Below are 27,645 nucleotides of genomic sequence, written 5' to 3' on the forward strand. Positions count from 1 at the left end.
CAATTTCAGTGGCTCAGAACGGGGAGGGGGAGGCCGGATGGCACATAGGAAGGGTCATAATTGCGCTTCCGCTGTCCCTGCCCCACCCCATCCCCAGGAACTCCCACTTTCTCCCCATTCCATGCTGCTCTTCCAAGTACAGAGCCAGGGATGAACCATGCCTCCTACGAGGCAGCGAGGAGGGGGCAGAGAAGTGGTTTTCTGGGAACTGGCCTTGGAGCAGTGGCTCTGAGTTCAGTTCCCAAAAACCGAAAAAGCCTATGGCTGTCTACCTGCTGTCTAGCAGCCACAGGATTGTGCCCTAAGTCTATGTACTTCTACTTGAAGTTTTGACATGCCCCCTTGCTCTCTGATTGGCCAGTGTAATAGGTCATAAACCAACATCCTTATGCTCATTCTGTGCCTGCTAGAAGCAAGTGTGAGCAGTGGGTGGCTGTGTCAGAAGGGAAATGTAAGTGTTCCCCTTGAAAGCAAACTGGCAGTACAGGGACAGACCTGAGTGGGCTGTGGTCTTCTCCATCTGAGAGGGGAGCACAGGCAAGGAGAGGGCATTCCCTGCCTGCTTGCTCACCCTCCTATTTGTATTATTTTGGCTGGAAGGGGGATGGAGTTTGGTCTCCAACCTGTGCACTTCTGTTTGTTTTGTTGGGGTGGGTGGTGAAGCAACAGAATTTTCAGCTTGTTCACTCATCTGCTTGTGTTGCTTTACCTCCAAGCTTTTGTGTTTGGGGTGGTGGTGGTGATGCAGGGAATTTCCCATTCTCCCCCATGGTCGCCTGCCTTGTGTTTGCTGTGGCACTCTTGATGTTGTTTGGTGCATGTGGGGAGCACATGCAAAGTTAAGGATTTTGCCGCACGCTCGCAAACACACCTGCAGTTTTTGTTCCTTGGGCATGCTAGATTTCTGGACTCACTGGCTGCCCTACCCAGCTCCATTTGTTTGTTTTGCAGTGCGTGGTGGCGGAGGCCTTTTATTGGGGAGGGGAGAAGTCAGAGCCTTTGTCTGCTTGCTTGCCCACCCGACTCCTTTCTGTTGGTGGTGGCTGCCAGGATTGGCACTTCATGCGGTGGGGAGGTGGCATGGACGAAGCTAGGGCATTTCCCCATTCTTTCCCTGCAATTTTGTTTCTATCCACCCCACCACCCCAATTTTCCTGGTCCTCCTCTGCCCCTTCTTAATTCTGTTTTCCAGTAGTGGAGAGGCATCCCTGCTTCAGCTCTATGTTTCTACCATCATATTTTCAGAGACTCTTCAAGGGAACATTTCTGTGTGTGTGTGCGCGCGCGCGCGCACGCACGCTCATGTGATATGGAGAGTCTCTGTGTGACTGAAGTTGATTATAGACTATGAAAGCTTATGCAATTAGTACCAACATGTTAGTAGGGGGCTTTTGTAGTGCCATACAAGCCTCATTGTTTTTAAAGTTGCATTTCCCAGTAGGATTAAAAATGGGCACTCTTTCACTCATGATTTCTGCATGTGATCTCCCCCAAACCACCTTAAAATCACAGATCTGCAATGTGATCTGCAATTTCAGGTTGGTTTGAGGAAGTTCCCGTATAAAAATCATGATGATCCATGCCTCTGATCCTTCTATGCATGCTATGTTTGTGCTGGCAAGTTTGGATGTTTGTATTTCTGTTTATTTGTTAGTAAATTATTTCATATATGAACTATTTTGCAGTCTCGTCATCTTCCTGACCTGACCCCCTGCTCACGGTGGCCATCTTGTGAGTAGCCACTTCCCCTTCCATGGTGGCCATTTTGTGACTAGCCATGCCTACACACTGGCCATTTTGTCGCTGGTGCCCATGGCACTTTGTCAGGATTCCAAATGTGCCAACAGGCAGAAAAAGATTGGGGACCTCTGCCCTAACCCTAGCACCTGCTTCCTGAGATGGTTGCCTCACTCTACTTAAGGGTAGGGCTGGCCCTGCATGGCAAAACTGTGTCCCAATTCAGACTGCAGATGGGGGCCTCACATAACTGAACACTCCTGTGTACCAATAAAGAAAAAAAGCACACAAAATCCTCTTCCTGACATGCTAGTTTTCTATGCAGAGGGTTTTAAAATACAAACTGGTTTACCACTTCAATGGTAAACTGTAGGCTTAACTGTTCACTCAAAACACTGGAAACCTGCAAACTCTATGACTGTTATGAAAAACAGGTATTTGGAGAAAAGACAAAGTAAAAACAGATCTGAGTTGATAGCTACTCAGTGGCATTGATCTCAAGTGAACCTGTACAGTGGCTGGGTTCAGACATCAAGATAAACTATGAAGAAAAACTGAAAGTGAAAAGTCTCCATCATTATTTACATCCATCAAACATGCTATCCTGACAGTTGTAATGCCTTTATATTTTTGTATTGTTTTACTGTGTACTGTGTACTTTTGTGGTTTAATTTTCATGTACCACCCAGAGAGCTTCGGCTATTTGGCGATATAGAAATAAATAAATAAATAAATAAAATTATCATTATGGGAATGAGCTGCATCGAACCTCAGACTTGCACACTCTCCCCTTTCTCTGGCATGGCTGTGAAGAGAATCTTTCATTTCCAGTTTTTATTAACTGCTGCTTATTGTTTTATCCAAATTGGACAAACTGGTTTTTTGAAGTGAGCCAACTTCAGACCATGGGTTATGGTTGGCTTATTTCAAACAAAATGATTAAGATCAAACACAGTTGGTTGGGTTTGGACGTAACACTGAACTGTGGTTATTAAAGATGGAAGCAAATGCTTCCAATCTCCTCCATGCAGGGACACTGGATGAGGAGAGGGGAGGGCGCAAGCCGAAAGCTTGCTGCAGCTTATTCCCATCATGATAAACTAAAAGATCCATAGAGTCGTATCCAATGTTAATCCCACAGAGCAGACCCAGTGAATGAATGAGACTTAAGTTAGACTGATATTGGATATACAACCCATGGATTCCAATTCTGAACTTTTCCTTCAAGTTTGCAAACTTCAGAATATGGAAAATTTGCATGAATTAAAGAGTATCTTCTCTACTGTTTCACATGTTAGTTTGCTCTGTAGTTGTCAAACATTCATCAGTGTCTTTCACATAATGCAAAAGATACTTAGCAGACTCCAAGTAACTAAAGATGCTTCAGTATTCTGCAAATTAAAAAAAAAATCCAACATCAAGTCCGAACAGTACCGTATGTTGACTAATCAAGACAAATACTTAGCAATACTACTATTCCTAACATACTACTCTTGAACCTAGGAATTTTTGAGCAATGTAGTTCTCTGTAAATACCACCTGCAACAATTTGATTTTAAAATACTACTTTAAAAAAGGATTTTACTCATTCTGAAAAAAAGAAAATATTGCCCAAGATGTTTTCAGTCTTCCCCCAAATGTCCAGTATTTTCACTGGGGAAACAGTTGTTGGTCCCCTCAATGGCCATGGGAGTTGTAGTCCAACACATATGAAGGGCACCAGGTTGGGGAAGGCTGGTCTGGACACTGTACAATGGTACACTCAATTATAGAACTCAGCACTATAAAATAAATGGAAAAATTGACTCGGACAACTTCAGAGTTATTGAATATACTAATAAGAAGAAAAATAAAACAGTACCATCATCAACACATGATACCTCATGGAAGGGCATTCTAGGATAAATACAACACTTCTTAACCAACAAGATACATACATTAATGATGAGTTTATGTGAAAACTGATCCTGAATACAACATGTATTCTAAAAATATGCAGCTGAAGTTTGCAAAGCTTTCATGTTATATGTTTTTAAAAATTCATCCGGAAATGACCAAAGGAAAAAGCAAAGGAAGACCTCACTACTACAACAACCAGTTCAAGTTTTAAAGGGAAATCCCTGACAGAGAGCTTGATCCCTTTATTATGAAGAAGTGCTTCAATATGTAATCAGCTGCAGTTAAGGCCAGGCCATAGAAGGGCTTTGCTGTAGGATGTGCTGGAACAGAAAAATATTGTTATTACATAGCGAACTGTAATATGGCTAGACACCGGCAACTGCATCATAACTGCTTTGCACTTACAATGGTTGTGTCCTGGCCCACACTTTGGAAGGTGGGCCAGGACAGCCTCAGCAATATTAAGAAATCCTCACACTGAAATTACCAGCGTCCCACCTTGAATAAAGCCACCAGATGCCCTTTTGATAATAGCACCTACCATCACACATACATAGAGGGCCATCCCTTTTATCCCAACATCATCTGTTATTTGAATAATAAAAAATACAAGCTTGCCAGATGCATCACACTCATTGCTTGCTTATTCAAAAGAGCCTTGCTGGACAGAATCAATCAAGATGGAGAGGAAGCCAGTCCAGCTAAAAACAGTACACTACAGGTTAAGCACTAATATTTTTTTTAATCATGTGAACATCTACTGATTATTGACATCAACAAATCATGCTTTTTAAAAAAATCCTCAGGACCTCTAGGGTCTGGGGCTCAGCCATATATGTTCCTCTGCACCAGGCAATATATACAGAGAGGGAATATTCTCTGGTTTGGCTATTCCCATTGCAAGTTTACACAAGGGCATTTTCAGGGCTCTGATGTGACAACTCAGACAACCAGATTCCTGCAAGCTACACTGCACGGCATGCACACTCTGGGCTCTGCTGACCCTTAGTAGCCCACGTGGTAAACTAGCAAAACAGAAACTTCCTGGAGTCAGCAGCATGGGTGGTACAGTACACATAAGGCTGATGTGCTATAGAAGGAGGTGGGGCATGCAAAGGAGAAAAGGACTCTGCCATGTATGGCAAAAATCTAGCAGAAAGATGTGGATAGACAAAAAAGCAGGGCGTGGAGGGGGGAGAAGCTACACATTTTGGTTGAATGTGGTAGACAGCCATTATTTGTGGTCACCCTGGGAGTCCTTTGGTACATGCAAAAGACTCAGGAGGAGGGTGGGGTCATTTACCTATCTCATGTTGGGTCTGAAAACACTTGGAAGCAGCAAAAGAAAGATTCTTGCTATTTCCAAAGTATCTCTCCCATGAGAGGGAGAGGCTGGGGTTTGGGGGGAGGATCAGTCCCCTCCACCCATGATGCAAGAGACCCCCCCCTTTCAATCTCTCAGCAACATGTGGAGAACTCAAGGAAGGTGTGAAGGTCTCCCACTTTCTGCACAAATGAAGTCACCAGGAAGAGAATCCAATCTCAACCTGGCAACAAATTTGTAGAACCCTGGAGTGAGGTGCATGTAATTCCAAGGTTCCAGTTTTATCATGCAAACAATGTGAAGCTGTATGATGTACTCCTTTAAATTCTGATGCATGAAACACTCAAGTGAGGCATAAAATCCCCAAATGCGGGGAAATGAAGCTCTGGGTTCCACTCCCTGCATTTCCAAGTTTTGTGCTAAAGCACCATAAGCTCCAATGAGGATATAACCTTCAGTATCAATGACACAGCAGCATGTAATCCTCAGAAAGCAAGAGACATTAATGCAGAGAGTGCCAGCTCCAAAATAAAGTCAGGAGGATAGCCATACAGAAGACCTAGATATTCCAGATCTCGGTCTCCTCCTGGCTGAAATCTCCATTTGCCTCCCAGCTGAAGGTCAGAACTATGCATTTTCCAGACCCCTCTCTCCTTCTGGGATGAAAAGCAAAATCCTCAACACATACTTGTTTTCATATGCCATGATTTAGATGCAGACAGACTGCTAGAGTGGGAAACTGAAATAACAGACACAGATTCCCCAGGGGATGGATCAAACCCTCTAATAGGAGTCAAGTCAAAGAGTTGTTACAGCATATTACAGCATATATGAAATCAAGACAGGAGAGTGATTTCCAGATTGGGCCAGGATGCACAGGCCAGGATAGTGTGACTCATTATGCTATCTTGAGGACAAAGTGGGTGGGATAGTCCAGAAGGAGCATTTCAAACCAAGTCTGCATTCCACCCTACACAGCAAACTTTACAAAAAGGATTATCCCCCAGGCACCTGGCCATACATGAGATGGCAAACATGGTATACAAGTCAAAAAAACGGGCTGTATCATCCTGTTGGGAAACCAAGTGCCATTGTAGATGTGAACAATTAGTAGGCTTTTTGAATAATCTCTGTAAATATAAAATACATCAAAGGGTTTTAGCAGGATGGTTGGTCACACAACAAAAGGAATAAACTTGATGTAGTCAGAACAACCACCTGTCCACTTATAAGATAATACTAGAGAGGCTCACATGAACACCCTTGCACATGTGTGAGAGTGGTGCTGGCTAGCCCTGCCCCTGCTGACATGCATGCCAACCATGCCCCCTTGCTGACCATGTATTAATGTGCGTAAGGCCACTTCACTGGCTGCCGGCCAGTGAGACTGGCCGGTGGGGCACTAGGGCTGATCAGCATGACCCTGCAGCATGCTTTAAACACATGAAGGGTTCATGCAACCCCCCCAACACACACACACACACACACACACACACACACACACACTGTCAGCCCTGACTGAGAGATGCTTCCCAGTTTCCCCGGTCATTTTGAGTCCTACTGCCCAAGATGCCAGGGACAGAGCCTCAAAGCATGCACTCCACTGTGCTATATCTCCTCTGATGCCCAAAACCAGACCCACTTTTCAAAATCCAAGTTCTGTTCACACAATCACCTTAAGAGCAATCTGCGGGGCAGCCATTCTATCCAAACATTTTCATGTGCATTGGAAGAGGATTTGTTACAAAAATCAGTCCAGAGATGAGAACATTATGTTAGAACTGGCTCTGGTTTCGGTGCAAAGCTATACAGAAATAGTAACAGCATCATCAAGGTAACGATTAATGATAATCAACTTTTAGCGTTTCCTTTGCGATTTAGAATATCCAAAGCTCTTGTTGTTGAATAAACAACTCTTTAAGGTAGATCAGAATTATTCCCATATTGCAGCTGTGACGGGGCAGGGCTGAGAGAGAATGGCTTGCCTAAGGCCACCTGGTAGTAGAGGCAAGATTCAAAGGAAGGATTTCCCAGTTTGTAGCTGTCTTAGCTATTATGCTACGTCACCTCTCTTTAAAAAACAAAAACATGCTTCACCGCTACAGGATGAGCTACACTAGATCAATAGAGCTCCAAATGACCTTCCAAAGAGCTGCACATCTCAGCAGCAAGCAACAAGTTACAAGCCAGGCCGCAACCCTGGCAAAACTGTAAGTTGCTGTGCCCTGCGGGCAGAGATGCATAGTACAGTTTGGAGGTGAACCTGCAAGCAGGCCCAGAATCCTCTTACTGCAGCAGCGATGGCTGGAATGCACTTCTCTAGCCTGGATAAACAGAACAGGAATTCTAATGAGGCCAACCTCAACTGAGTCATGGGACTGCATTGTTTCGGCAATCTCAGATTGATCACCTCTCTCATCCCTTTGCCCAAAAGGCTTGATGTGTGGCCTGATCTTTCAAATAATGTTACATGTTACTGGAAAGTTACCAAGGAAGGCTACAAGTTACCAAAGGGCTCCATTTAAAGCTGATTTTGCATAGAAAATTAACCAGAAATTCAATCTTAGCATGACAAGTGGTATAAATCTAGGGTAAAATGACAGCTCAACCTGCATGCACTGATGACTGCCAATGCTCACAACAGAGTCTTTAGTAGGCAGCTACCTAATCCAATTACACTCACAAATGCTCTACATTTGGACCATAAGCAAATTCTCATGAGTTTCTGTATGTGAAACTGCACGGTTTGATGATTTGAGGAAGTCCCCAATCATTTTTCCTCTTTGCAGCAGGTGTGTGTGTGTGTGTGTGTTTGTATTACTGGACTGGCAGGTATATATATCTGACTCAGGTGAAACATCAAAATCCCCAAGTCACATAGGAGCCCTTTAAACTATTTTAAAATTTGTCACCTGCCTCTCCATACAACAGGAGTGTTTAAACACCCCACAAAAATCAGAGAAAGCAAAAAAGACCTCATAAAACAGCATTCAAGAGGTCTTGCTTCAGATATTATGTTACAGTGTATTTTGCATCCTTGCTCCCTCTGTTGAAAACAGACCTGAAAAATTAGGTTGTAAACATACAACCAAGTTTCATATTGATAGCTCAAAATCAAAGATAACCTTTTATGGTGTATTTTATATCTTTCCTGGCCCTCTTGAGAACCGAAGGGGGGACTGAGCTGGTGTTTCAAAGTAAAAGACACACTTGTACCTTGGACACATGTACCAAATTTCATTCAGATATCCCAATGTGTGAGAGAGATTTCATTTCAAGCAAAGAAGATGACAAACCATCAAGTTAAACCAGAGGATGCACTTTGCTAGATCAAGAATATTTTAGGCCACAGTAAGAACATGGACTAGTAAGAAGCTGAAAATACTTCAGTGCAGCAAGGCATCTGTCAAAGACGTTAACTTACCAATCTTCAGGAGGGGGGTTTCATATGGGAGGTGTTCTCCAAGGCATGTTGGTTCAGGACTTTTTGTTGATAATAATTGGCACCTGGCATTGGACCCGAGAGCTACCCAGGCAGTCAGTGCAACTGGCTGCAGATCACTTCATCCAATGAAGCCAAGTAGTGGGAGATTCAGGACAGAAAAAAGGAAGACTGTTTTCACACAGTTGAATATGGACTTTGTTACCACAAGATGTAATGATGGCCATGAATTTGGATAGCTTTAAAGGGAATTATTGCAAATTCATGGGGGATAGGGCTACCAAAGGCTACTGGTCTTGAGGACTATATATTACCTCCTGTATCAGAGGCAATATGCCACTGAATACCAGCTGCAGGGGAACACAATAGGGCCCCACTTACAATTAAAATGCAAAAATAGCTCAGCAGCAGAGCACATGCTTTGCAAAAACGTCCCAAATTTGATGCTTGGCATCTCCAGTTAAAATGAGCCCAGGTAGCAGAGCTGCAAAAGCCTCTGTTCCAGATGGAGCTACTGCTGACTGTCAGAACAGACGCTATATAAGGCTATGTCATATGTTATTGCCTGGTTCTGGGAATTGTGATGCAACTTAGGACTGTGAGTTTTTGGTTTCCTTATTGGCATCAGAGGCAAGTCTTCAATCGAGGAAGCAAATGGAAAGCAGAGCCAGATATCAAAAGGAAAGAAGGAATCATACATAGAGTAGAAACAAATATTTAACATACTCAAAATTACTTACTTGAGGGGCAGCTTCTTCGGGTGCACTGGGTGCTGCTGCCAGGGTGTAGGAGCCCATACAGTATTTCTGCTCATTGGCTCAGGTATGCTGAATGTGTGCGGGGGGCTTCCCCGTGACCTAGTATGCAATCATTCTGTATGTAAAACAGAAGTTGTTCCACCAGACCAGGGCTCCCTCTACAGTGTCTGTCCTCCTGGCATCTATGAGTGGGCACTGAGGCTTGGGTGGGGGAGAGAAATGCCCCATGCTGTGTCCTACTTGCTTTTTGTTACTGTGGCAGAGTAGTTAGGGGGTTGTTCTGTGGCGCTTGCAGTGTGGGTTCAAGTCTTTGGAGCTGCCTCTTTTGCCTGACATGGCTGTTTTTGGGCCAGACATGCAAAAGGTGAGCAGGGGCATATTGCCCCCTCCTTCCTAATAGGGTTTGAATTCCCCCCTCCTGCTTCCCAACTCCATGTCTTATGGAGGAAGGCACTGGAGGCTGATGGAATTGGGGCCCTGTGGCTAGGGATGTCGGAGAAATTTGCAACAGAACCAAATGAGTTCGGATTTTCATAAATCCAACCTGTAGATTCCGCAGCACACCGGTTTTTCCTGTTGGGTGGATTCTGCGGACTTGCAGACTGGTTTTCTAACTTTTCTGAATTTTGCACAAATTTCATTATAAAAAAATATGTAAAATTTAAAAAACAGCCCAAAATGCACATTTTCCCTATAGGCTAAAGCGTGAAAATGTGCATTTGGGGGGAATTTATGCATTTTTGCACATGCGAATTTGTGCAAATGGGCATTTGTGCAAATTCAGAGAACAAAAATAATCCGATTCCATCGATGGGCAGATTACGGAACAAAAGGTGCATGACAATCCACAAAACACAGACGGAATGGATTTTACACAATCCATACATACTTTCCTGTGGCCATGTTGTGCGTGTGATAAAGAAGAAGTGTTGGGGGGCATGCTCAGATCACTATGAGTTCACTGGCTGCCTCTGTGTCAGCATGGCATAGGAGTTTCTTTGTGGGCACAATCCCGGATTGGTGGACTGTAGCAGTGTTTCCAGGGATGCAGCGGCATATCTTGTCATTTTCCTTTTTTTTAAAGAAAAAATTCTTGTTGTGTTTCTCCCCTCCGGGGCAGAGCATGCATTCAATATTGAACCTATTGACCAGCATAGTAATAACACCATATCTCAGTCCCCAGTGAAAGGTAAGTATAGGATTGTTCAGCCTGACTTGTTGGCATATTGCATCTATCAAATACTAAATACTACTGCATGTCAACTATCACTGTCACATATATATTTGATACCAAACACAGGTATTAAATATTCTGGTATTTGGAGAATATGACATCAAAATACACTGCTGGTAATTTGTGGAATAAATCCATTACAACTCTTAAGATTAGAAACTGAGCAGATGTTGTTTGGAAGAAGGGCAGAATACAAATGTAAATTATAAATGTACATTTGAAGCGTTAACTGGAACACATCTACATTTGACTATAAAGAATTGTAGTAGGTAAAAATCAAGAATAGCTGAACACTTGAACCCCACATCACCCCAATGAAAATCTTGCATGGGGATCCAAACCAGGGACAACACAGCAATACACAAAGGGAAATGCTTTCACTAAGCAGGCGGGCAAAAATAAAACACAGCATAAGGTTATATCTTCCTAAGCCACCACAAACTGCAACTGAAGAGGACTCTAGAATCCAGTTTCCCACTCACAGACCTGAATCACGAAGCCCAGCAAGGCTGGAAGAATTGTAGGCACCCACGCTAATGTTGATGCCAGCACCTAAGAATATGTTCTTCCGGCCCTGATGAAATCATAACCCCAGTTTTATCTGCAGAAACTTGAAATTCCTAGATGTTTAACAGAATACAAGACAAAATAACATCATAGTATGTTTGTGCCTTTGCAAAACTTGTTTTTCTAGAGGGTTTTTGGAGCCAAGCCATGTCATGTAGGCGGGTATTACAGAAAAAGAGAAGGGGCAGCAACAAGGCATGCATCCCCATATTATGCATGCCTCTCTTCTGAAGAGCACTGCAGAATCTTGCTTTCTTTGAAAACTGCTTGGAGAGTTGGCCACCACCACCACCCCAGCACTTCTTTGTCACCGGCTTTTCTGTTCTATGCTGCTGCTCATTTGCAAGGGGCATCAAAACAGAAGGGCATTCAGAGTCGCCCTTGGAAGCTGGCATTTGCTGCACAATGCCCTTGCCAAGCCACTACTTTCACCATGGATTATTTTTAGGATACAAGTAGGTTGAGTGGCACAGAAAGGCGAGAGGTTCAGGCATAAATCCAAGGCAAGGCAGCTGTTGCAGGAGTGGAGACTTAAAGGGGAAAGAATAGATCTGCTAAACCTTTCAGTTCACGTTGCAAGCCACTCTGCCTGCCAGTCCTCATCTTGCAATCCAAGAACCACTGCCAGTCCACAGATGGTCCACTGGATCCCACCCATCTGTAGTAAAGTTGCTGCAGAAATAGGCACACCAGGGCTAGAATTTTTTTTCAGTCCCAGGCAAGAATTTCTAAATGCCAGGGAAGATAGGACAATGCCAGGCCATAGCTTAGCTGCATATATGAAAAACATACAATGCAACCTCACCACCTCTTTGGCCTCAATAAGTGATGCACTCTGCTCAAGCTCCTGTATGGCTATGGCAGCAGAAATGGTGAATAAAGAAACAGCAGCAGCAGGTGACATGGGTGAAGCCTCCACAACAAGGAGCAGTTAAGTTTCTGAATTAGCACTCAGCTCCCTCCTGGGCCAAGCTACATGAGAGATAAGAGAAAAACTATGAGTTTCAGGGCTTCTGCCTCCAAAGCGCAAGCTAGAAGCCCAAAAAATCCATCCTAATGCAGCCTGTTCTTCATTCAAGTTTCTCTTGCTATGGAACAAGGTTGGGAAGAGTGCACGACTGGCCCGGAAGAGGCCACTAAGTGCAATCGTGCTGGAATTCCCAAGAACCAAGCCAAAGTAATGGCACCTATTCCTGATGGCTGCAGAGAAAGGGTTCTGAACAAACGATAAAACTTTTTTTATTGAAACGGCAGCAATGGGAGTGGAGTCCAGATCAGTTGCCCTTCCAGCCCTCACAGTTAAAAGCCCATGAAGCATAATTTATTTGTATACTGTCCTTCATCAAAATTGATTCCAGGGGAGTTTACAAGATTAAAAAGCAATATGAACAGATACACATAAAATCACAAATAAAAGATGAGACCAGAAGAGAAAAGCAGTCAACACTTAAAGCCAGAGTGAATATGAAGTTTTTGCCTCACATAATCTATTTAAAAGTCCTCCTGAATAAGCCCCACTGAAATGAATGGACCCTAGCCCTATCTTTCATGAACTGGTCTAATCCCAGTTTAAAGACATCTAAGCCTGTGGCTGTCATCACATCTTGAGGCATTGTGTGAAGTAGTACTTTTTTCTGTCCTAACTCTGCTACCTATCCATTTTACTGGGTGACCTCCACATTCCACACCTTGTCTGATTTTTATTAACCTCCATCATGTTCTCCCCCTTACCCTAGTTATATTTTTTTCTATATCAAGAAGCCCCAAATGCTTTAGATTTTCCTTGTAGGGAAGGTGCTCCAACTGCCTGATTGCTCTGATCATCCTTTCCTGTATCTTTTTCAGCTTGACGATAACCTCTTTGAAGAGGAGTGACCAAAACTGTACGGCATGTTCCAAATATGGCTGCACCAGTCGCTCTCTGTCATGATGCACAAGTTAGGTCCTGGCCCTTATCTGACAATACATTTCCAGTGTGAAAACAGATTTCAAATACACTGAACAAGCTCCCCAGCCCCAAAATAGAATCCATTTCCAGAACTGGCTCCAAGAGAGCACAGCCTCTGTCTTTTCACAAAGATCTGCTTTCAGGCTTGCTCACAAAACAGAGCACCCAGTAAAGCTCAAACAGGTTTTGGTTGCTTGCAGCCATTCCACAGGGATTCTGGGAGTGCTGCTTATATTTAGCCAGTCAAGACCAAAGCCTTCAGGAAAGCCTAGCTCTTTGCACTGAAGTCATGCCAGGGCTTTTATCACCAAGATAAAGCTCTATTACATCATCAATAAAGTTGCTCAATAGAAACAACAAATGCAGAACACAATGGCACTAAATCCTATCAACACGAGCTACAGAGAGTGACCAGATTACAGCAAAACTCTTGAGATTACACACTGGTAGAAGAACAGCAATGGAGCTGGTGGCATCATGTGTTTGGGGGTATAGATTATGTATTTACCAAAACCAATCAAGAAGGAAAGAAAAGAAAAGAAAAGAGGCAATACTCTTCATGACTAGAGTTTACTTGCTTTAAACAGCACAAAACTTTATGAAGCATTTTGTATTTTTCATCCCAGACCACTTATATGAGCTCTTCATTCAAATCCCTCCTTCAAAACTCACTTTTCCATGAAGTTTTTCACATAACCCCCAGTCCTCATCCCCTACTGAAACTAAGGACCATTCATGATTGGATTTCCTGCTTCTTCTTCTTTAGTTCAAAGCAGCTAGTGGGAGTTTTGCCTGGATCCAATGGGGCAAATAGTAGCTAGGGAGTTACCTAGATCATGAAAATGGAGTTAAATATCACCACAGTCTCCTTGGAATGAAAAATAAAATAAAAATCACACAGGGAATCCAATCTGATCTCCCAGAATCAAACTTACTTTGACTCTTAGACAAAGCTCATTATCTCTAACTTACCTGAATTCCAATTGTTTCCTGGTTACTCTCACCCTTATCTTATTTCCTGCCCTCTGCAGTCTAGGATTCAATAGGGCTACAAACCTCTATGTTTGTTATTCTGTGACGTACCATGCACACTGATGCTAAATAATAAAAAATAAGAAGAATCTCACTTAGAAAACAAAACATCTAGAAGCCCAACTCCAAAAACTGAATGTTTTGTACTGTGGAAAAACAACAAAGGTACAATCACCAGGGAGACTGAGGGAAGGGCCAAGGTACGGGACACCACCAGCTTGGGGTGCCTAATGCTCTAAAATTCTGCAGATCAAATGCACTTCTTGGAAATTCACTTTATTTGGTCCTGGCTGGATTCCCCTAGGCTACTTTCTGGTGGTGGTAGTAGAAGCAGCAGCAGCTCTTGGACTGGTCAGGGGCATTTAGCACTCAAATAAATTTTCATGGATTGCCTTTGCCTCAGACACTGCAGATACACAGCATTCCTCTGAACAATAATGGCTGGAGACAAGCTTAAACCAAAGGTTCCATTAACCAAAAGGAAAGGACCACAATCTGGTCTTTTCCCCCAAATACCTTCCTACTGATTCAGGTCAGCACCAAAAGGCTGGTTTTGTAGTCAGTCTTCTGAGACTACAGGAAACTTCATTTTCTGTCCTGTAAATGTAAACATGGTGAGCAGGTGGTACATAGGGTGTGAGACAGAATCCAGAGAGCTCTGTTACATGGCCTCTCCTTGAGGACTGGAGCCATCATGAGCAACCCAGCATCTAATTCAGGAAGACTTCCTCAGGTGCATCTGAAGCACATCAGGGCTGCCTTGCTCAACCTTGTTCAAGGACAGGACTTGCTTGGGAAAAAGGCAGCCCTTTCAGAATTTCTGAAATGGTTGTGGCTCAGGAGAGAGTGGTGCCAGGGAACATGACTTTGGGGTACGGAATCATCCACCCACCTCTTAGTTCTTGGATAGCCGTTTATTATTTATTTATTTAAAACATTTGTGTCCCGCCCCATATCATTAAGATCTCAGGACAGCGTACAGAAAAATTCAATTTAAACAGTATAAAACAATAGTTTAAACAGCTAAAAGCATATTAAACCATTAATACCAATTAAACACCCCAAACAATAAAACAGTGAAAACAGTGAGAAACTTTAGGGAATGCATTTAGCCCTCAAAGGCTTTGGTAAAAAGCCATGTTTTAATTTCACGCCAAAATGAAACCAATGTCTGTGCCAATTGGTCCTCCAAGGGGAGGGCATTCCACAACCAGGGTGCCGCAGCAGAGAAGGCCCTGTTGTATCCCTGGATTGATTGATTGATTGATTTAGAACACTTATATCCTGCTTTACAGGAAGCTATCCAAATGGCATACAAAAGATTCTCAAAATAAAGTCACATCACAGCTTGAGGAAACCTCCTGCAGTCAATGCACAGCATCCCCCAGCTTCCTCACTCTGTGCTTCAACTTCAGCCTAAGATAAATAGGACTATGGCTGTTAAGACTTAGGGCACAATCCTGTGTATGTTTAGACAGAAATAAGTCCTACAGCTCCCACCAATATGGAAACTATTGGGCAGATGCAATTCCTTTCTCTGAAATTTTTTTACTTCCTATTTGGCATCAGCATTTTTTCCATCTCCTTGACTAGAACAAGTGTTGTGAGATCCTGTCTATCAGTGTCTCCTTCACCTCTCTGTGAAAACGAAGCATCTCAGATGATCCAGGACAACAAAAGTGAAGAGACAAACAGAACCCAGAAGGGCTGGGAAAATGTCAAATTCCTTGGACCCAATCTTGCACAATATTTTTTTTAAATGTCAGATTCTCTAGGGTTCCATTTAACCACACCAAAACTATGGTTTACATACCCATAATTTATAACACAAACTGGCTTGAGCTCCCAAATGTACAACAATGATTTAGAGCTGCCTTCATTTTCTGTCTGCTCAATACTCCTGCTCCTACAGGGTACGGGGCTCTGGAAGTAATTTGTCAACTCAGGCACTACACCAAACCATGGTTTTCAAATCCATTTCAAACCATGTTTTCCTACAATTAGTCATTTATTTGCAAGCCAAAAACCATTAATAAAACCTATAAAACATTACAAAATGTTACAGAAATAAAACAATGGAGAAGCTAAACAATTAAGAAGAGAGCTTTGGGAATCTGAGCTAAAATACACCTAGGCCTTTACACCAAAGAATCATATCTACAGTTAACTGATGGCAGTTAGGGCTTTAACATGAATTTTTGAAGCCACTAAGGCAAAAAGCGCAACCTTGATAAACACTTGACTATCTTGATCAGACAACATGTAGCAGGTATTTCTTAAGGCAGAGCACACACATACACACACCCCACCCCCACGGGTTGGGAGATGAAGAATCCATGGCAGAACATCCAACAAATGTAAAGCCCTGCTGGGCTCACAGCAATAAAGCAGAAGGTGGGGGCAGGGGACGACTGGAGGGAAAATAAGTACTCCAGCTCCTTAGATGGCATATTGTTTTCTCCATTCTAGGGAATGTCAGGTGATCAGGAGGGGCTTTGGATCCAGCAGGTCCAAAGCTTCCCTCAATCCATCCCCTCTTTTTACTAAAAAAAGCATGCCCGCTTTTTACCATTACTGCTGTCAGACCTCTGAGGGCGAAACAACAAAGGCAGCAGTAGTTTCCTTGCCCACACTGCCCAGACATACTTCTCTCTTTCCAAGTGGAGAGAGATCTCTGCTCCATCCTATGGCACCTAGAATGCCTTCCAAGGGACCACAGGATTACAGATTACAGCCTTATTCCAGTTTGCTGGCAGGTAACAAGCCATGGTTTGCCAAAATGTGTCCAAAATTAGTCAGTCAGTGGATGGGTTCAGATGTAATGCTAAGCAATGGTGGGTAAGTGGCCTGATCTGCCCATGATGGGCTAGCATGTCGTGTGGGGGGCGTTCTTCCTGCCCATGATGGGGTAATTCCCCCACTTAAACCACCCTCATAACCCACGTTCTGCAGTAAGGGTTATTTTATATACGATGGGTTAGCGTGTTGTCTGTCACACCAGCATGGTTTACGGAGATCGCCTACAGTTGCTTGTCACGGCCAAAAATTATGCTGACGTTCTACTCCTCTCAAGTGATCTCTGTTCTTGCTGAAAAGGAAGCTGGGATTCCTGCCCGGCTGGGTGGGAGGACTACACCAGGAGAAAAGGCTGTGTGTGTGTGTGTGAAATAAACTACTCTGTGTAGCTTGTTTGCCCAGTTGTCTGACAGGAGCACACTAGGTTGTTTGCATAACAACCTACCCAGCATAGCATGCTACCCTCCATGGCTTAGCATGACACGTGAACAGTCCCATTATCTTTCAGCTTCTACAACCTCACGGGGTTGCTGCGAGGATAAAATGGAGGTAGGGAAGAATACCAGGTATGCCTTCCTGAAGTTCCTTGAAGGAAGAACGCAAGAAAAAAAAATGTAATGAACGAAAATAGTTTTCATTGCCATGGTTTGATCATCTGAATTGAACCTAGGTAACCAGGCATATCAGTTTGTAGTGCCCTGATTGGACTCCAAGCCTTTGAAAATGAAACCAAGAATTCCTGAACATAGACAGAACTTTGCTAAGCCAACAGCTCCAAGAAGCATCACATTACCTCTGCTCCAAACAGGCATGTTCTCACTGGAACTTGATGTCCTGCCAGCACATATAAGTACACTGATCTTTTCTTACATTGCTCTTTCAATAATGAGACCAACATGGTTGCAGAATACATACCTTGACTCTGCAGTTGTTGCAGCATCACACTGCCATAGTCGGACCAGACCCATTTTATGCCAACAAGAGACAGCAAATGTCCTGCCCATAATTTATTCTCAGACCAGCCAAAATATTTCCCTCATACAGATGCCTCTTGCCTATTGCTTTCCCATCAAATACTTAATGGAGGAGATCAGTATACTTTACCTCCCTATTTAAGAAGCTAGCAGTCAAGATGGCCTCCTAGATTAGCCTCTCCCAACCTGGTGCCCTCCATATGTGTTGGGCTGCAACTCATAATTCCCAGCATTGCTGTGCTGGCTGGGAATTACGGGAGTTACAGTCCAATATATTTGGAGGGTGCCAAACTGGGGAAGGCTGCCCTAGATCTTCCATAGCACCAGGCCAGAGCCATCCCTACTACACCACACACAGAGCAGGATATTGATGAAGCATCTCATAGGCACAACTGTCAAGCTCTCTTTGCTATTTAACTCTTCCTACCTTAACGCAGGCAGCCCTCCTGGGATTTCACTGTATGATGCAACTCACATTAATTTCAATGAGGCTCGCTCAGGAGAATTCCCCAGTGGATTGAACCCTATATTAAATTAGCTAGGGTGGGGGGGAGTGCCATTTGGATTTTCTACCTCAGACACCAAGATGCCTTGTCTCCAGCTGGCCCCAAGGCTTTGTTTCAGCTATTCTGATGCCAAGGGTCAGGTTCCCAAAAGTACAAGAAAGCATTCTGGAAATGGTTGAGATTTACAACAGTCAAGTAAGCAATTGGCTTCCTTGCCAATAGACCGAGCCCTCCTACTCTGTTCTAAATTACTCAGTCTTTGGCACCCTTTGCCCCCACACCCCAAGAGAATCTAATTTCCTCCACTTCACAGTCAAAACACATTCAATCCTCCCCCCCCCCCCGTCTCTCTCTCCCCACTTGGATGCATAAAGTGCAAGTCAGTCTCCATGGCAACTAAGGCTTCACCCCAAGGACTAGGCCAGATTTGACTGTGAAGCACACAAGTGTGTGTACACATGGCGGTGGGGGTGGGGGAGGATAGAAGAAGCAGTAATGTCAGGTGAACATGTTCTCAGCTTCAAAGGCATGTAGCCACAAGTAATAATTCATATCCCACTCTTCTACAACTGTATTTAGAGAGGCAAGACCAGAGAGAGAGAGAGAGACTTAAGAGATTAACCAAACATTTGCAGCGTAGGGACAGAACCTAACGAAACAAGAAGAGTGTATTCTGTTTCCTTGGAAAGACTGCAGCCCTCATCAGGTTGGGTAGAGATACAGAGTACCATTTCATGCATTACAGAGGGCAAACCCTGGTTTACCAAGAATATACTCAGCAGGGAACTGCAGCCCATCCCAGCTCCCTGAATAACATACCCGTAGAATGCCCAGATTTGCAAATGGGTTTGATGCAGTGTTTATAAAACTTTAAACAGCATTTAAAGTGTACACCTAAAAACGTTAAATGTTACGAGGCCCTGAAAGAAAGCAAGAGAACCTGAACACTCGGATAATAGATATAATTCCTAATGGATGCTTACTGTTGCTGAATTCCCTTCCTTCACTACTGCAGAAGCTGTCTCCCATAGGAACTCACTAAGGAACGGCTATTTGCAATTCTGCCCTCTAAACCAATTATTTCCCGTTAGAAAAAAAGAAACAAAACTCACTTCTCAATCCCTAGCACACAAAAACACAATCCTAAACCCACACACAACCCAAATTAGTGTAACAAAAAAACAAAGTTTTTTTTGTTACACTAATACACTGAGAGTCACTATCAGAAAAAGCACCATCCCCAAGGGACTGTGACACTCATACTAATTCCAGTTAGAAGGGCACACTGGAAAAAGGAATGAAACAATCCAGTTTGTTTGTTTACATGAGGCCTTGTTCCGGACATCCTATTTGAGACAATACAGGTTTAAAACCTATTTGGTACAATCACTTTTCTTCCTGAGGGAAAAGGCTGAACTACACCAATATTTTAACCTGCTTGTAGGTGTGGTCAATCCAAGTATCAGGAAGAAAGTTTGAAATTTTTAAAAAACTGTATCCTAGTCTACACAAACAAAAAAGGAACAGCAACTACCATCAGGAAGTCAGCTGCTTTTCTAAGAAATGCCAACATAGTAGAAGGAAATGCTGGAGGGTTTCATGTCCAGAGATGGTATGCATGTTTTATAGGCAGGACAAATATACCTATTGCTTGGTGGAAGTATACCTGATAGATAACTGCTTTAAGCGCCATCCAGAAGAATGTGCATAACTGAATCACTTTCCCTATATTAAAATTATCAGTGAGAAGAAGATGGACTGGACAATCCCATTTATTCCAGTATGAGTTCTACTTCCTTGCTGTACTTTTTATTTTTATTAAAACAAATCCAGATCTGTCGCACATTCACCATTTCCCCTCTTGATGACATGCAGCCCAATCCTATGCATGTTTACTTGGAAGCAAGTCTCAAGTTCAGTGATTCTTCCCCAAGTATATGTACTTGTGGCCATCCAGATGTTGTTGGACTGCAATTCCCATCATCCCCCACTACTGGCTATTTTGGCTAGGGTAATGGGAGTTCCAGTCCAACAAATCTGGAGGGCCACACATTCCCACACCTGAGAGATAGGATTGTGGTCTTAGAAACTGAGCATGATACAAACTGTACCACCTTTATTGTTACAGTCTTCGAAGCAGGATGGGGCTGCTGCTTCCATTTTTGACTGGAAAGTTGGGTTCAAACAGACTGACTGCCATTACCCCATGGTACTCAAGAAACGAAATTTAATCAAGATCTCAGAGCAGCCTGGTGTAATAGCCATTGAAAAACTCTGCACAGGACTGAGACACCTTAGCTACTCCTTGCTAGATGGCAAGGTTGTGTCCAGGTAGAGAATTCAATTACAATGTAAGTCTACTCAGAGGTAATCCCCAATGAGTTCGATGGGACTCACTCACAAGTAAATGTGTACAGGATGGAAGTTAATTATACAATTTAGGAAAGCATGAGAGGAAGATGAATACAATTTTGCAACCATCACTCAAAAGGAGTTCAACTAAGTGAGCAAAAGTGACTTGGCAGAAATTCAATATTTTATGTGAAAAAACTAGCACATAAAGCTTGACATTGCCAAAAGATTTCTGGAAGATTCATGGCAATTCATTTACAATAGATCAGAGATGAGTCAGAGGTTCCACATCCAACCAGTGGAGGCTACGGGGTGGTCGGGGGTGGGGGGAGTTGGGAAACAGGCGAGGGAGGAATCCCCTCTGTTCTCCAACTGGTGATGAGAAATAACAGGGGATTCCCCTTATTAAGTAGGCTGCTCGCTCTCCCAATTGGGAATGAATGGCATTCATGAAGTGCTTCATCCACCCTGCATCTTCGCCAATGAAGGAAGGCGCAGGGCAGGTAAAGCCACCCAATCAAGGAACAGGTTGGAGGAGCGCTCCTCCACTTGGTGCCTTTTTTGGGCCAGTTTTGCTGCACGTAGGCTTTCCCTGGCTGGGGAAAGCTGGTGCACAGCTAAGCCGCATCCCCGACTGAAGCGCCAGCTAGGTGAGTTGTATCCAGTGCCTCAGCCAGGGAGCAAATGACATCAGAGGCTATCGTGAGGCTCATGAAGGGGGCCTGAGGCAGTCCCCACACCTACAACAGATAATTTCCACATCTCCATCTTAATTCTGCATCTCTGGAAAAGACCCTGATGCTGGGAAAGATTGAAGGCAAAAGGAGAAGGGGACAGCAGAGGATGAGATGGCTAGATAGCATCACGGATGCAATGAATATGAACTTGAGCACACTCCGGGAGAGAGCGGAGGACAGGAAGGCCTGGCATGCTATGGTCCATGGGGTCACGAAGAGTCGGACATGACTGAACGACTGAACAACACAGAAAGATCCAAAAGCTGATGCTACTGACTGCTGGAAATATGTTTTCCCATTAATAAGAATCCAAAACAAGTTATTGGACCAGCTTCCCCGCATAAACACAACTCTGAATTGTTGAGGTATATTTTTGCAACATCAATCTCTATGAATTAATAGTTTGTGCAATATATTTACATTTCTTAAATAAGTAATTTTTGCTCATTCTGGTGAACCCTTTAGGTTCTGCCCACCTGTAACAGTAGCAAATGACACACACACTACTTCATCTCTTATACAGCTTGCACTTCAGAGAGCTAAAAGGGATTTCAGCCACCGAAGTGAAATGAGAAGGGCAGGAGCAATAGGGGGAGAAAACGCTGAAGGAAACAGACAATACCCTACCTAACACAAACAGCGCTGGCCAGAGAGTAAACACCTGAACCTTTGATCCTACCCAATTCTCCAATATAATCACAGTCTCCTTTAAGCTTTGTGAATCAAGAGACTAACAACCAAAGGTTTGTAAATCTTTAAAGATTAACAAAAAATACCTGAAACCACACCCAGATATCATGCAGAACAGCTTGAACAATAGACAACAGGTTAAATAGATCTGCACAGGAAGAACTCAGCACAGACCTCTTCATCCCAGACCACAAAGAGAAATTCCGATGCACCCTGCATCAGAGGGCAGAATTACAAGTTATGTAGACAAACACTTATCTGCTGGTTAGTGTTAATGCAGGGGCAGAGCAGTTTATAACTGGAAGCTCAGCATGCGGAAGAGTGCTTAAACATTCCTATGCCTGCAAGTCTCCCCCCTGTTTTTTCTCCCAGCCAAGCTTCTTGGAGTCTGTTTTCACAAACAGCTGAAAAACAGCCATGTTGGGCCATTTTGGGGGAAGAATCCATGGAGCTGGGTGGGTTCTTGCCCATGTATTCTCTGCTGCAAATGACCTCTCTATCCTTCAGATTGGGCTGGGGAGATATAGAGTTGGAAACCCCATGTTTCCCTTTTAACACACAGTTCTTCCAGATTAGATGTAACACATTACATATAGGTCTAGATTATAGGTCTAGATTGAGCCTTGTGTGGCGCAGAGTGGTAGGCAGCAGTATTGCAACCAAAACTCTCCCCACGACCTGAGTTCGATCCCAGAGGAAGCTGGGTCCCAGGTAGCCGGCTCAGGTCGACTCAGCCTTACATCCTTCCGTGGTCAGTAAAATGAGTACCAGCTCGCTGGGGGCAAGGTAGTCACGACTGGGGAAGGCAATGGCAAACCACTCCGCTACAGTCTGCCATGAAAACGCCAGCGCAAGCGGCGTCCCTCTAGGAGTCAGCAATGACTCGGTGCTTGCACAGGAGGAACCTTTCCTTTTTTTCCTTTCCTAGATTATATGTCCATGAACAGTTGGGCATTTTTGCAGAATACAAAACAGCACACACACTACCACATGGTGGGAAAACCAGCTGTATGAATTCACAAGTTAATCAGATTTTAGGACACTTTTTTACAACACTGATAGCATTTCCATGTGGGAAAAAGCATGCTAAACAATACGATTGTGAAGTATGACAATCATATGCACCTGTGCATCTGCGTGTATACACACACACACACTTTTGCTGCACACATAGTGTACATGCCATGCAAAGACATGGTTAACTGTAGTTTCCAGCAAAGCTACACACAACAAAACATACTTAAATACAATTTGCATGCTATTTCCAACATGTAAGTGCAATTCATTAAATAAGAACTAGATCCCGAGTAAGGAATAAGCAGCCCACAACTAAATATACCAAGTTCAAGGACAATGGATTCAGGCACCTAGTGTAAGATTGTGCTGAACTATGACATTCTGAGTTAAGGGATACTTAGCAACCATAGATGGTATGAGCCCACAAGTGTCAACTTTTGGCTTCCCATTCTAGACTTTTGAGATGGCACCAAAACCCGAGTCCCCAAAACTAGCTTATGTTGTGTTCTGCAGATTTGGGAGTAACTAATTCAGTGGTCATTTGCTGCTGTCAGTGAATGTTGTTGGAGACTGAATCTTTGGGGCATTTAAGTATTATTTCTCCTGTAGAGAGCAAACTTTGCCATGGATGCCAGAAATAGCCTGCTCTATTCTAGCAATCCATGGACTTGAGCATGCTCTGGGAGACAGCGCAGGACAGGAAGGCCTGGCGTGCTATGGTCCATGGGGTCACGAAGAGAGTCAGACACAACTGAACAACAACAATTCTAGCAATCCAGGCTAGAGTTAATCTCTGATCAAACTAGATTAGACACATCAGCTTTAATCAAGAGGTGGGAAAGATACCTTTAGGATCCTGTATGCAAGAGGAGGTGCTGACCCTTACAGGAACCAAGAAAATACTTAAGGACATTTTAACCAAGGGGTGGGAAGCATCTGAGAAACTAATTCTGTTCCCTGGAGCAAGAGTGCCTTGCAAGCAACTGGGAGGAGAAACAGAGAAGTAAATGGAAAATGAAGACTATAAGAAGCCTGATATAGATCAGAGATGCTCCCAAACTGTCTTGAGTGTTTTCATCTTCAGCCCTCTCCTTCAATCCATCAAAAGAAAAAACCCAATCTGAAAATGGTATCTATCCTCTTTTTAAGATTCAGTAATAGCCCTTATTGACCAGAAAAGACACACTGATTTTCCAGATGGTACCAGGTCCACTCCACAACTCATTGTCAAGTGTAAAATCTATATGTATACATTGTTTTTTCCTACGCCCTCTAAAGTTCTGAGAATAGGGTAAGCTATAAACCTAACTTTTCCAAATCCTTTTCTTCAGCTTACATCTGTCAGAAAACTATCAGCCCATTTTGCCTAACATGAAAGCCCCCTTCTCCTGCTTTTCAAAATAGAGACTATGCTTCTGTTTTACCCCAAATCAGATTCAGTTACATTTCAACTGCTGCTGGTTTACTGAAACTGAAGACCCCTCTTCCCTCAGCTGCTGAAGTCTCTACCCTGGTTTTCTTCAACCTAATGGGGTACAAATTCTGCCCACCTTTGATCAACCCTTCTAAGGCTTTCACCAGCTGTAGCTTATTCTATATCAAGGGTGGGCAGAAAGGAGATCTCAGTCCACCAGTGGACCAATTTCAACAGACCATGAAGTACTTGCTAGAATTCTGGAAAAGAATGCTGGACTATGTGGATTTTGGTCAAGTACAGCATACGCTCCTCAGGTTTTAAAGCAAGAGTGCATGCTCAGAACCCCTTCATACAGATTGGTTATGCTTTAACCATTAAGAGACCATGAGCATGTACTCCCTTTCTAAATGTTGCACACGCTGGTGCACCACAAGGATCCTAGTTATTAAAAAACGAAAAAGGAAAGGAAAGAAGACCATGCAAGACCAAAATCAACCCACCTGTTCTTGATTAACTTGGAGCACAAGAGTACAACCTCGAATAACAAGCACTCCTTGGGTTCTGCGTTCATTAATACAGGCTACAGTCAGAATCCCACTTCACCCACAAATTACTTATTTTGTGCCATGCTTCAACAGCTCTGATTTTATGCACAGCAGGCCAGCGAAAGAGCATTCAAGGATAATGTTGTTGAATATCCCCACCCCACCCCATGCACGGCGAGACCAAATTGCACAAAGCACCCCAAGTGGTTGTTTGGTGCAAGACTTCCTAAGGTCAATAACATCACAGCACTTCATGTAAGATCCAGGTCCCATCCCATACAAAGCTGTAGTGGAAACTGGGGCGCATACCTCTTAAATCACAATGCGGCGGCAGCCCACGACCTGAGAGCTGCAAAGGGATCCCAGTAAAGTAGCAGAGCCAGAATGTCTCACATTAGCCCAGCCAGTGGGGTGGGGGATCCCAGGCTACAGCTGCCAACATATGCAAGCTCGCTGGACTACTCATGACGAAGTGACAGACACAGGGTTGCTGGCCTGTCTTGCCCATTTTCAAGGCACCTATTAACTACTTGTACAGAAAAGATCAGTGTTCAGGGGAGCTGGCTGGGCCTGTTATGGATACAACTACAGCTTTAAACATTTTACATCAAGAATGTGAAAGTGCCTCCTCTTTCTTTCACGTGGTCTGGCTCACCTGGGCCAAAGGAAGTAAATCGGTGTTAATAGGTATATTCCTCCTACAAGCTCAAAGTATAACCACCTTGTGATCTGAGAAGATTTATACACTCACTCACTACTCATCGTGGGGTGGGCCTACGCACGATTCCCTTTCCGGGGGGGGGGGGGCTTTTTCTTATAAAAGGGGCAGGAGTGGGAGAAGAGCAATAGTGTCACCAAATGAGAAGAGGGGATGAAACAAGGATGGGAAAGAGCCCAGGGCGGGGAGCGGCAGTATGAGCAACCATCAAGGATTTTATTTTTTTTAAACTGAGGAGGAGGAGAAGGAAGAGGATTAAAGCGGTAGGGAAAGGGAGAGAATTTGGTGTTGGACTGGGGGGGGGGGGCTACTTAGCTCTGGGAGGGAAAGACAATTGTGGTCGGGGAAGAGAACGGAGGACCAAGCTTTAAGGCAGGGGCAAGTCTCGCAATTATAGAAGAAGCCTGGGTGGTGAAGCAGGCAAAGTGGTCGGGTGTGGAGGGAATGTGGCCAAAGACAAAAAGAACAAACAAGAAGGGGGGAAGGGGAAGGGGTAGGGGGGGAAGCAAAGAAATCTGGGGAGCATCAGGAAATGGAGAGCACAACCCCACGGCCAGGAAAGCAGCGCCCAGCCCAGTCGGTTGCTTACCCAGAGCTCCGTGCCCCAGTCCATGCTGGCAGCGCCTTCGTCGTGCGCTCTCGCTTCCGCCCCGCAGGCCCACCCGAAGCCCGATTCGCCGCTGCCGCCGTCCCAAGGAGTCCCACTCCTCCGTCCGCACAACCTCCAGCGCCTGCCCGGGACACTCCCCGCTCCGCCCCCGACTACGATCCTTAAAGGCGCAGGCAAGGCTCAGGCGACCCAAGAGGAGCGGGCATTCCCCTTGCCTTGCATGGGGGCGCCTGCCTTGTCGCGCACTCTTCCCCTTCGTTCCCTCTCGGCTTCCAAGTGTTCACGGATGCAGACCTAGAGGCCGCCCTGTTTCCTCCCGGGATCAACAGGCGGAGGGCGCCGACCTTCGGGAAGCAAGCGCCGCTGCCGCCCTCCTTCCAGAGCGCAACTTCCTAACTTCCACTCATTTCCACCAGGCAGCCCGTAAGGCTGCAATCCCAGGCACGCCTACGTGGGAGGAAGCCCCTCTTGAACGCAGTGGGACTTTCTTGGAAGAAACAGGCACAGGGGATCCGACGGCACGTGTGTTTAGGATCTGGCTAAAATCCTATAGCGATTGCAGCAGTCAGATATTCCCATTCCTGCTTTCTCAGCCCCGATCGGTTTACTCAACTATGAAAAGGTTTTTTAAGCAGACGCTCAGATTCGGCTTTTGGCCGATTTCCAAGCGAAGAGAATTCCAGAGCTGAGAACGCACTCTTCCATCCGCGCTTAGGGCCAGACCGCACCAGATCCCGTCTGGCGCCAAAAAGGAGCGAGTCCGCGTGGCACCGGCCGCTGTGTTGTTCCTAAGAGAGGTGCAGTGTTTATATTAAGGATTTCCACGTGGTTGCCTCCATCTAGCTGGTGACTCCTTTGCAGCACTTACGTGAAGCCGCCGCCCCGGAAGGTGTTTTGGCGGCAGCAACAGCCACAGTTCTGCCTTATGAGAGGAACGACAGCCCTGACCCATTTCTCCTTAGGAGAGCGTCCTCTGCCCCAAACAAGCACCCCGATGCTTCCATACGTCTTGCAGGGCATCAGATTAGAGATGGTGCGCTTTTCGTGTTAGCAATACATATTTGGATGAGTGTGGATGATCCAGGCAATATGGGAATGGCAGCTTTTTCTTATACCAAGTAGGTGTTTAGGGCAGTTTTAAGGGCAGCAGTGGTACCTTCAATATGCACAGTGCCAAGCCAAATGCTCCTACAACTCCACCTCCTGCCTGTCTTTTCCTACTGGTCCCCTTGGGACCAGCAGAGGAGATGGGTGGCAAACAAAATCAAAGGTGCTTTCAGATGAAGTTTTTATAATGCCATCTCCCTGCCTCATTCATGGAATTTTAGAGGGGGGCCAGATG

At 44.4% G+C, this 27,645-nt stretch overlaps 1 protein-coding gene across 2 annotated transcripts in view; it reads right to left on the minus strand.

Annotated features, from left to right (window-relative positions):
• TRIP10 (thyroid hormone receptor interactor 10) overlaps positions 1–27,089 on the minus strand; it is a 95,464-nt gene extending 68,375 nt beyond the window's left edge. Inside the window, exon 1 of one of the 2 annotated variants that reach the window (XM_084835721.1) lies at positions 26,283–27,089. In XM_084835721.1, coding sequence (XP_084691847.1) covers positions 26,283–26,306 — 24 coding nt within the window. In that variant the 5' untranslated portion in view covers positions 26,307–27,089. The remainder of the gene's footprint in view (positions 1–26,282) is intronic. The other variant, XM_084835720.1, reaches the window with a different exon arrangement.
• Positions 27,090–27,645: the final 556 nt, after the last annotated feature.

Source organism: Heloderma suspectum, chromosome 2, assembly GCF_057233095.1.
Source record: "Heloderma suspectum isolate Gila_16-S chromosome 2, 16-S_ref, whole genome shotgun sequence".
In the NCBI taxonomy this organism is placed as follows: Eukaryota; Metazoa; Chordata; class Lepidosauria; order Squamata; family Helodermatidae; genus Heloderma; species Heloderma suspectum.